The 12018-nt window shown below is 44.4% G+C and overlaps 1 protein-coding gene across 1 annotated transcript in view; it reads right to left on the bottom strand.

Annotated features, from left to right (window-relative positions):
- Positions 1-12018, bottom strand: part of Pappa2 (pappalysin 2) — a 243875-nt gene that overhangs the window by 55387 nt on the left and 176470 nt on the right. The window contains exon 16 of the mRNA XM_027935059.2: positions 10915-11128. Coding sequence (XP_027790860.2) covers positions 10915-11128 — 214 coding nt within the window. The remainder of the gene's footprint in view (positions 1-10914; positions 11129-12018) is intronic.

The following is a 12018-nucleotide window of genomic DNA, read 5'->3' on the forward strand; positions in this document are numbered from 1 at the left end:
TAAAAAAAAGCAATGGAAGTGTTAACTGGTTAAGTGTTTGGCTTGACACATGGCCAGTTTCTGAACTGAAAGTAAAGAACCTCTTTGCTCAGCAGATGGACTGGACAGTTAGCACTCAGAGCGGCTGTGCAGTGTGGCAGTGCTACAGTCATCTGGGAGCCGGATAGAAAGAAATTTCAGGACTCGTCCCAGGGTGTCTCAATCAGAATCTGTATTTTAAGGCCCTAAGTGATTCCTAGGCAGGTCGCAGTTTGAGACAAACTGATCTAGACCATTTTAGAAGGCATAGTCCTCTAACCCACCCCAAAGAGAACCACCAGCACTTCCAAGCCCCTCGCCAGTGTTCCTCTTAGCAAATCGCAGGCCTGGTTTCTCCAGCCACCAGTATCCTAAAAGAGCAGCAGGCAGACCCCAGACCTGACTAGCCCAGGCTGCTCAGAGTGGTCTACACTTTCTGCCCCAGCCCTTTCCACTAGGCAAGAAGTAGCATCAGCCAGGCCACCCAGTCCAACACACTGGTTCTAGCCTTCCTTTTCACTTTTACTCAAGGGAAAAAAAAAACCCAAAAGGTCCCATTCCAAACTCTTCTGTATGTAATATACAGCTGTCCATCAGAGTGAAGAGCAAGTTACCTCCTGTAAGTGGGGACTATCGGTTCTTCATCCCACTCCTTGCTTTTATCTTTGGACTTTCTGCTGCTAAATCTTCGTCTCCAGGTTGGCGGGTGCAGTAACACCCTGTGCCCCAGGCTGAACCACCTAAGCCCAAGTTTAGGGTCCCTTCTCCGTCTTCCACTGCCATTGTCCTCCCAGCCTTTCTCACTTCAACATCAGCTGCCCTTGTTCTATCTCTCCATGACTTTCTGGTCCTTTCCACATATGACGGACAATAGTTTTTCCTACCAACATGTTCAAGTTACTCCCTGGATTGAAATCAATCTGAAGCTTCTCCAAGGCATGTGATTTAAACTGAAACACATACTACATACAATTTACTCCTCAGATCCTACTATCAACTCTTATCTGTGTGTGTTTGAGAAACTGGAGATTTCTTGGCCTTCACCATTTTCACCATTAAATTGTTTGTCCATTCATACGTCCATTCAGCAATTATTCATGAGTTGCTGGTGTATGCCTGTTCATTGCATTGGGCCCTGCAGTTGGAGAAACAAATGTAAATACTACAATAGGGCCAGAACCCATGGGAGCCCAAAAAAGTGAGGTAGCAACACTGCCTGCAGATTGCAGGGTGTCAGGAAGGGGGTAGTCTGAGGTGGTTCTTGGGTACAGAAGGAGAAGGGTGTGCCAGGCAGAAGGAACGGTGTCCACTGGAGCCCAGTGGTGTAAAGGAAGCACAGGTTCCAGCCTTTGCCAAGTGTGAATGGAGAAAGGTGTGTCCGCCTTCCTGGCTCTTCTTCCCTCCCTTGTGTAGTGCGGGGTGGGGGGGGGGTGTCAGTGCAGGGGACAGCCTGGTGGGGGTCCAGTAGGACAAAATTCTTACAGAAAAGGGTAATACACTGTGTACACTCATTTTTAGAGAGCAATTTCTCTCATTTGTGAGAAATCCCTTGCTATCTTCAAAAGTTTCAGTACCAATTTCTCAGTACAAGGATTCTTCCAGGTATTGCTGTGTCCCTAGTCTAGCTCGGTCCGACTCACAGGTGCAGGCACACACCCACACTCATGCCCAGAGTTGACCAACCAGCCACTGCCGGTGTTTCTCTGTGGGAAAGCACAGATATTGGCATGGTCCCCACTCCAGAAGCACAGCAATGAGTCCTGAGCCCACTAGTGTGTTGTCAGTGCACCTGGAAAGCCAGCATCCCTCCCTAAGGACAAGGACTGCACACAGGTGTGTCTTGTGCTTGCCACACTCCTGACATCACAGCCCTTGATGTGAGATGAAGGGAAGAGTGCTGGTCAACATTTTCCTTGCCAAGTGTCCCTGCCCAAAGAGGAAGAGTGAGAAGTCACAGGGCCCTTGGCAGGAGTGCCTGTACCAGGACCCTCTTCAGGGGCGAGTGTGGCAGAGTGGCTGAGAGCAGATGCAGCAGAACCAGGGGACTGAACCAGGCTACAGCCCTGACTGCCAAGAAGTCCCTGACTTGGAATCCATTACTTGACCTCTTGTCCTCAGTTTCCCCATCTGACGAATGGAGATAACCACACATCCCTCACAGCATCATCAGATTATATAAATGGTTGTATTTAAAGTATGTCATGAAAGGAATGTCCCACAAAAGATCTGCTCCCTCACCAAGCCCACTCCAGTTTTCTCTGTGTGCAGAGTGTGGGGTACTATCAGTATTGCCACCCTACTTATTCTTCAGTTTTCTGCTGCCCCAGAGTCCCCCATGTGACAGTTGGGCCTGGCCCCGCCCCATCCCTTCAGAGCAAGGCAAGGTCACCATGAACATGCTCCCCACTAGGCTGAAGACAAGGTGAGCAGAGCCTTCCACGTGGGGTGGGGGAAGGAAGAAAAGACAGCGTGAGTCTTACAGGGAGTTTCATGATAAGGTGCTGCCTTGCTCAGGATCAAAGGTCACAAGGAAACCTGTGAGTCCAGCAGTAGTATCTGAAGTGAGGGTCTTTGTGTCGATTGCCAGCCCTGCAAAGTCTGCAGCCACAAGTTGGCCTGGACCCAGGTGTGTTTGCATGGACAAGGCTCAGAGTGGAGGTTCAGTCATTTTGGAGCCAAAAGAAGCTGTAATAAATTAGCTTAAAGCTCACATTATCCTTCGATGGCAAGAGAATTGAAGATTCTCAGGATAAACTTTGAATATATTTACTACAAACACTAATTATAAAGCCAGAAAAAGCCTTAATGGAAAGAAAACAAATTCCCATTTCTCTCAGACGCAAGAGTGTACACAGATATTAAAGTGTTTACCCTTCTTGGCAAATTGTAGATAGCACAGGTGAAGCATAGGCTTAGCTCCTACTCATTTACATATGTGTACAATGTTATGACTCAGAGCTTAAACATTACCTTGATTATTTTAGTGATTTTTAAAAGTTGTAAGTCCATTGTCAAATGTAGTAACACATTTGCAGTTCATTAGTTGAGTCTTATTTTTTTCTTCCTATAGAAGGATAACATCAATTGTATCTCAGAAGTTCTTGAGCTATTGTTCAAAAAAATTAAGAACCAAAGTATTTGTAACATCTGCAGTACATGCCCTGGTGCTTCTCCTTCCAGACCAGCTTGATTTGCCCAGCCTAACTTTTGAAGTATGTCCAGCTCTATCTTGCTTTTTTATTTCCATTTCTTTTCTCCCATGTCCCTCTTTTTTCTTTTTATGGTCTACTTGAAGCCACTGTAGCACTTGGATTACTCATTGGGTGGCAGTGACATGATTTGAAACACACAGACAGGGCTTTGACTGGGGGAGGGATGTGTGTGTGTGTGTGTGTTTTACTATTTCATGAAATTTCTGTTTTGATGTGTGTGCTTCTTTTATTGGCAGAGGAATAGATTCTCCGCCATCTGGTAATTGAACACCTGTACTTCCCACTGTATGTGCCAGTTCCAGTCTTCCTGGTCTCTCTGCTCTTTTTCTGAAGTACAGGAGGTAGCCACAGATAGGAGCCATCAGCCACTGGTAAGAAATGTGGCTGAGCTGTCCTGTTAAACATACCAGAAGAGTGCCAGGCCAGCAAGGGGTGTTAAGCTCCTTGAAGACATGTTGGTGCTGATGGTGGTGGGGGTGGTGGTGGCAGTGGAAAACAGCAGAAGTTACTGCTGGACTAAAACTGAATATGGCCAGAAATTGTGCTCAGTTCTTTGTATCTATTATCTCATTTAATCTTCACAAAAAACCTGTAAGTGCTCCTATTAGCTCTTCTTTGTAAATAAGAATAATAATGTTCACTACAGATCAGTAACTTGTTCAAGTCAAAGAGCTAAGAAATAGAAGAATTGGAATTCAGATTGAGATATCACCAAGCCCAGAGCCTATATGATTACTAAGCCAGGAGATAAATCTTAGACTGAGTCAGTAGTTTGACTGAACTGCCTTCTTCAGAAATTGTAGGGAAGTACTTGATTTTTAAGCTCAATTCTACAACTCTCAAATATTTTTCCTAACTTTCTATTTTCAGAGGAGACATAGATCTAAGTCCTCTTGAGAGAATGATGGACCAAAACCCATCTAGAAAGGAGAATAGAACTTTGGCTGCCCATTCAGACTAGGAGCTCTCCGAAAGTCACTCTAAGATCACCTTCAGCATTTCCTACTAACTTCATGCCTGGGTGGTATTTGTGTTATAATGATGCCACCCCCCCCCCTTTTTTTTTCTGGTGATAATAAGTTGGCTATATATCACTTCTCTCCACCGTGTGGGAGCAAAGTGTTAGTTCTTCTAATTAGCTGTTTTGTTACAGAAAATAAAATACAGACTTTTTGAGCTAAAGAACATTCAGACTTTATCTTACGAATGTGGAAAAGGAGGCTGACAGAAGTGAAATGATTTCAAGATCAAAAGCCATGTTAGCCAAGAGCACAGGCTCTGGAGTTAGAGTGGTTTTAGCCACAGCCTCACCATTAATTGGCTGAGCAATAAACAGAGGGTCATAATCACATCTGAGTCTCAGTTTCCTCATCTGTAATAGGGGATAATCATATAGTAAAATGGATTATAATATGCCAAATTACATATTATTGTGTCACAATAGATTATATTAGTGCTAAAATGTATTATTGTCATGAGAACTGAATGGGGTTATATATGCAAAATACTTGGCATATGGTGAGTGGTGGTGAGGCATCCACTAATGCAGGGCCAGGCTTGGGCTTTCTGACTCCATGCCAACGAGCTTGTTGTGGGTTAGCGAGGGGTCTAGTGTGCACACCCAACTCCAGACCAGCCCTGGTTCTGCCCCCAGTCAGAGCAGGCCTGGCTCCACTGAAGGCATTCACCAACCAAGCATGAGATCAACAGAAAACACCCACAGCGTGAGGCCTCCCTATCACAGTCTTGATCTGCAGATGTGTTATAGAAGGTAAGTTGAGGTATGTGCTTTGGGAAGGTCATACCGTGGGTAATCTCAGAAAAGATGGCTACGTCCAATTATGTTCAAGCATCTCTGTCTACTCCAGCACCTTGCAGATGGCATTTCAAATGGCATGTCGAAGGAGAGGTTGCCTGAGCAAAACTGGATGGCTGTAATAGTTTAGAAGTTAAATTGTCAGCCTTAATGAGGTTAACTTAAACTGTACTCATACAGATAACATGTCATAAGAAAGAGGCCACTGTGGCCAGGAAAGATAAGGGAGAATAGGAGATGGTGCTTTTGATAACATATAAGTCAAACACATTTATGTTAGCCTTCTAGGAAGTCAGGATAATGAAAGAACAAAGGAGTGATTAATGAAAACCTGTATGTGGAAGTTAATTGTCCAAGAGGAAAAGGAGGTTTGAGTGTGTTGTGTGCTGCCAAGAGGAAAGTGTACCTGCGACTATAGACCCTTCACAGGCTCTTTGCAATTCTGTCCTTATCTTTGTTATCTTCAAAAATAAATCATTCCCAAAGTGACATGGAAAAATCTGCCAAGCAAAAGAGCTCTTGCACAAATTTTGGAAAGATAACTTTTTTACTTTATTCATTTATTGGTTAGGAAGTCCAAAATCTCACCACAATAATGTCTGAGCAGGTACGGAGTTTCCACTAGACCCGGGCTTCTCTACCCTGGCTGTGCACTGGAGTGACATGGGGGGGCTTTTCAAAACACTGACTCCTGGTTCCACCCCTGGAGACACTGATGTACTGATATCCCTGAACTTGGGATGGGTTAATAAGCCCTTTATAAACTAATATGTGTATATATATATATATACACACATATACATATCCAGAAGGTCACCCTCCTGGGCTCTGGTCATGGGGCTGACAGGAAGCCACGGTGCCTACCACAGACTGCTAAGTCAAAATTCAAAACTTGAAGTACAGTTTCTAATGCACCACGGAAAAGTCAAGAAATCATACAGTGGAACCACTATAAGCCAGGGCCCTCTGTTGGCTGGGGCATGAGCTGGACAGCAGGATTTTAAGATGTCTCTGGGTGATCCTCATGTGCAGCCAAGTGTGAGGACAGCTGATGTAGTGAACTGAGAGCCTGGCCTTCCTCTGTTATTATTAGTTTGTGCTCATCAAGTGTAAATGTCTGTGGGTAAATGAAATTAAAATTGTCTTTGGAGAAATGACCATTCCTTCTCTGATACTGCAAAAATTACTAGAAGAAAAGTGTACACATAAAATTTTAAAGTTTTCTTTCCCATTAAAGCACCTGAAATAAAGATCTCTACCAACTCAGATGAGAATCTGTCTCTTTCTTTTACCATCATTTTGAAATTAACTTTCACATCAAAATCCTACCCTGGGTTTTCTTACGAATGCAGTGCTTTCCTCCATCCACACAGTATTTCCTGAGTTCCAACCTGTGAGCACACTGAGTAGTGGGCACATAATGTGAAGCAAAATATTCATGGTCTATTGAAGAATGTGAAGGAGCAACGGGAACACTGGCAGTCAGGGGGTGGTCGATGTCACTGAGGAAGATCTGTTTGCTGTGCAAGTCCACAGAGGAGCTGTTCCTACAGTCTGGGGCATCTGGTAGGCTCCTGGACAAAAATCATACCCATGCGAAACATAGGACAGTAGAATTGGTCAGGCAAAAGGTCACTACTGGGAAGAGCTCTGGGCAGAAGGAAGAGCTTGTGGGTTGGCCCCGAGGCATGCTCCACAAAGCTTCTCAAAAGGAGCAAAAGAAGTTCAGTAGCTGTGAAGCCCAAGGTCCAGAAGGAGTGTGTGGGACTGGAAAGAATTGGCCCCAGGGAAGCAGTGAGAGCTAAGCTGGGGAGGTAAGCAAGGCCCACACAGATCACACATGACAGGAAGCCATTTCCTTTTAAGCTGTTTTCCCTGTCTAAATGGAATGGCAGAGAGGACACTTATTCAGTTTTATGTGGGCACTACCATAATTGAATTTGAGTTTTTTGGAAGACATTATTATTTTCCTTCAAATATCACATCAGAAGTGAAAAATGATAGTGGCCCATTATAGAGAAGTGGCAGCAGGGATAAGGAGCTAGGGATATATGTGAGTCAGTAAGATAATGACACTCGGTCAGAGTTCATGACTGATGAGGGTGAGAGACACCGAAGAATCAGGTGACAGGCCCCAGGGCTCCTGTCAGCCTCGTGGAACACAGATGTGCAGATTTGCAAGAAATTATTAGACGGGCATCATTATCCAAAGTACATGTATGAAGACATGAATTGGGTGTCAACCTACTTTATATACAAACAGAGACATGAAAAATTGTGGTATATATGTGTAATAAGAATTGTAATGCAAAAAAAAAGTACACATATAATGACATGAATTGGTGTGATTATACTTTATACAAAGATATGAAAAACTGTGCTCTATATGGGTAATAAAAATTTTAATACATTCAGCTGTCATGTATTTTAAAAAATAAAATCAATAAAAAATAAAGAAAATGAAAAAAAAAGAAATTATTAAGTGGTCTGTTTTATGTAGTTAAGAATTTGAGAGGCAGCTGGGATGTCCCAGTGGCCACATCTGCAGGTATTTGGCCTTACAGCCCTCATAGCTTCAAAGGCAAAAATCTATGGTGGCAGGCAAGCATTTAGAAGTCATCAGTATGTGAACCACAATCCATCCCTCAAAATTACTTATGTCAAGAGAGAAAAGAGAACTCAGAGAAGCATCAAAATGGAAGATATGGGCATAGGGGGGAAGCCAGGAAAAGAAATTGACAAGAGACAGCGAGGAAGAAGGGAAATTGGGTGTGAGATGGAATGGTTGAAGGAGGGTGTGGCCCACGATTGTTAGGGTCTGTAAACAAGTCAGGATGGCGCCTGGCATTTTGCTAGAGGGAGTGGTTTGAGAAGTAATGCCAGAGAGCCATTAAGTGTGGAGATTCCTTATTGATTGACTGCTGTATCTAGTTTATGTTAAGTAAGATAAGCTGTGTGTAATGTATATATACCCCTCCTGTCCTACAATAAACGGCTTCCACTCCTGCTGTATCAATGTACACAAGTTGCTCGTCACCTCCTGGTTATTGTGCTGCAGCCGGACTGCGGCTCACGATGGTCTCACAAGAGCCTGCCTCTGTGTATTTTTCTTTTAAAATGAAATGAACAAGGGGGCTTGGGCTGTGGCTCAGTGGTAGAATGCTTGCCTTGCAGGTGTGGGGCCCTGGGTTCGATCCTCAGCACCACATGAAAATAAACAAATAAATAAAGATATTGTGTCCATCTACAACTAAAAAAGTATTAAAAAAAAAAAAAAGAAACAAGAAGTAAGACCTGGCATAGTATATGCAGTGAACTTCAGGGTTGTACAAAATGCTTTCAATACATTACCCAACTTTCAGTCTCAAAACAGTGCTGTTTCCTTCATATGATGGATGTGAAAACTAAGACCCAACAAAGATGTTGACTCTGCTTCTCGGAGTCATGCCAATAAGTTGCAAATCTAACCATCAAGTAATAGGGCTTTTCTCCACACTACATTGTACAAATGCATAAAATTAGCATGTCCCTGCTCTCTCTGGATTGATGCCCTGCCTGCTTTTCTCCATTTCTTCTCTTCATGCATGCAAGTCCCAGGAAGAATCTTAGGGCCCCATTTGTACAATGTTGGGCTTTTCCCACATGGGAGAAACAAGGTCAGCACAGTGTGTTGGGTAAACACAAGTGGCAAGGGACAGTGATTTACACCCGACTTGCAAACTTCTGATTACCAATTCGTTGCCTGCTATGTAAACAGGTGTAAACTAAGATTTAATCAGTTTACACAGCACAGTAAATAATTTAATCTCTCCTTAGCACAGTGCTGGCGAATGTAAATGTTTAAGCCAACACTGATGCTGATGTTGCGATGAAAGTGTCCAGTTTCACAGCCAGAAAAGCTGAGTCCACATATGGCCTTCAAGTGCCCCTGACTGGGGACAGGCAGAACAACCAGAGCTCTGGGTGAAACCTCATTTTCCCCAACATAGAGCTCAGCCATTGGCCCAGAAAGCTGGAAATCACCTCTTGACCCTCAATTCCTCCTGTCCTGAGACATTATTGTCCCCCTAGATCATTCTTCACAGCACTGTTCTGCAGAGATCCCAGGGGCTGCCACTATGTAAACAGGCAGGCAAGAAGAGAGCGGGGAGAAGCCAGGGAACAGCAGCCTCGGGCTCTCTGTAAGACCATTCTCACCGGAGACTCCTGTGTGCTTCCTGCCTGGCAAGGTGTGTCTATGCAAATGGCACCTAGATCCTAGGAAAATCACCTGCAGATGTGCTCTTGGTTGTCAAAAACTATTCACTGCACCTGCTGGAGTCCCCTGCTGCAGAGGGTGCCACTTCCTATGAATTTTTCATCAGTGTGGCTTGTGTTCCAGTCAGCCTGGCTCTTCACCTGCTGGACAGGTGGGGAGGATGCCTGCTCTCTCCAATTTGAGCCTGAGCTTTTTCCTGGCGTGGAAGCCCTGGGAAAGGTCAGGGCGCCACAGGCCCCAGACTAAAATGGTAGTCCCATGGGAACCAGGCAGTAGGATGGTAAGAATCCTGATTTTCTTCTGTCCCCTTAGAGAAGTCAAGTTCACAAGTCAAGTTTGCATCTCCTGGCATTGTTGGTATGGTGTGGCTGGATTTGTTAGTTCTTGAAAAAAAAAAAAAGCTGTGAGGTCTGGGGTTGTGGCTCAGTGGTAGAGCATTGTGTCTTGCATGTGTGAGGCACTGGGTTCAATCCTCAGTACACAATAAAATAAAGGTATTGTGTCCATCTACAACTTGAAAGAAAAAAAAAAAACTGTGGTCAGGCTTTGAATTAAATCCTGGGTAAGAAATGGATTTATTTTCTTCCTGTGCTTATATTATGAATGATAGAGAAAGAATACCTATTACTTCCTAAATACAAGGAGTTTCTTTTCTCTGAAAGCTTTTTGTTGTTGCTTATTTTTTATTTGTTCAGAAAAAGCCTCTTTTTCTGAAACCATTGAGTAGGTGGCTCAAGCTGGCTCAATCCTCAACGCATCACTCTGACGTGGGTGCTATACAAAATTTACAAAGGTGATCGAGACCCAAAGAGTTAGGTAACTCACCTGAAGTTCCTCAGCTGGTAAAGAAGAGATGGGGATCTGAACCTCAGCATGACTCTTAAAGCTCTTCTTTTAAAATTATGCCTTAAAGCTTGTTCTTTCTTATCCCCCAGGCCTGTAGAGGAGGGCCCCCTGGCTATGGCTCCAGGAGTGAGCACCCATAAGGTTCAGGGAGGAGAAAGTGGAAATAGCATAACAGCAATAATAACAGCTAAAATGTGTTGCTTGTCTGTTTTAAAAATAAGCTCCCTGTTTTCTTTTACATGCACTAATTCAATTCATCCCTATATCAGCTTTATCAGGTAGCCTTCATCATCATCTTCATTTTATAGATGAGAAAACTAAGTTAGAGGAAGAACCTTCTGACCATTACGCATCTGGTAAGAGTCTGGATGGGGACCAGGCCAGGCAGTCCACCTGCCCCTCAGTTGTAAGTTGACTGATAGAGGCAGTGCAACAGGTGATATGCATGACAGGGGGGCCCCCAACACGTGATTGCAAGGAAAATGGCAACTAGGGCAGACATTCTTCAAAAAGCACCTGGATGAGACTGGAGTCTCCTATGGAGAGAATATCTGTGAAGAAAACCCAGAAGGTCACCTGCCTTTGTGACTGGAGAACATTCCTGTTCAGGGGAGGAGGGACTGTACAGAGAGCAAACAGGGCCAACAGTGGGCAGCCAGAGGGCTCTCTGTGATTTCCAAAGGAAAGTTCTGGGATTGGCCCATGGGGAAGAGGAACAAGGAGGGAGGGCAGGTAAGACTGAAGGCCCCAGCACTGCCACTTACTTCCTTGTTTTCCTCTCCACACCCCCTTCCACGTAGTAGCCGGGTTTGCACTCGTATCTGCAGATGCTGCCCACGTCGTGGCTGCCCTGGAGGCAGTGAGGCAGCAGCAGGTTGGCATTGGGAATAACAGGGGGAGCCTCACATTCCAGCTTGCAGTGGACTTCGGGGAGAGACCAGAGTCCATCTTCAAGGCAGGTCAGCCATGGGATGGGTCCTGGTTCCAGGAAAGAGAAGCATAGGGTGCTTAGAACGGAGAGGCCAAGAAGATGGTAATAGCAGAGAGAATGAAAACCCACCAACGTGTTACATTATTCAACAGACACAGTATTCCCTGGGGAGCGGCATCTCTTGTTACCATAGGACAAAGAACCCAGTGTGGTCTCTTGTATAGAACAGAGGTCACATAAACATTTGAACGAAAGAAAAGCTATCAACCAACTCCTGACTTCCCTCCCTACTTAGAGACTATAAAAAAACAGCAATGACAACATGAAAATCAGGCTCGATGACATTTTTACAGTGGCTATCAATGCCAGGCACTGATTTAAGCCTTTTACATTTGTCAGCTTGTGTAAACTTCAAACCTCAAATGACCCTATGAAATAGAGTCTGTTGTTATTACTTCTTGTGCAGATGAGGAAAGTGGGGTTCAATAACTTGCCCAAGCTTAAAGGGGCAGAGTTAGGGTTTGAATGCAAGCAGTTTGGATGCAGAGTTCTGTACTGAAACACTGCTCAGGCCTCTGTGTCATTCTGCTTTTCCAGTGCAATCCATGGCTAAGTAACATCCCCAGCCCACCCGAGACCGACAACATCTGCATCTCACAGAGGAGGGCCTGAAGTCTGCATTCATCACAAATAATGGCTAGACATGCCAAAGAAGCCTGGTGAGGTAAAGAGCAAGGCATGGGGTCAGTGAGAGCAGGTTCCATCCCACCTTCATCTCTAATTAGTGGTATAATCAGGGAAAAGTGACATAACTGTGTTTGTCTCTTCTAGAAAATAGAACAAAACCCGAATCCATAGAATAGCTGCAAATTTTAACTTTGAACAAAGGACTAAGAAAGGAGGTGCCCTTTGGGACTTTTTCTGTTATCAGGAGGGG

Source organism: Marmota flaviventris, chromosome 12 (genome assembly GCF_047511675.1).
Source record: "Marmota flaviventris isolate mMarFla1 chromosome 12, mMarFla1.hap1, whole genome shotgun sequence".
Taxonomy (NCBI): Eukaryota; Metazoa; Chordata; class Mammalia; order Rodentia; family Sciuridae; genus Marmota; species Marmota flaviventris.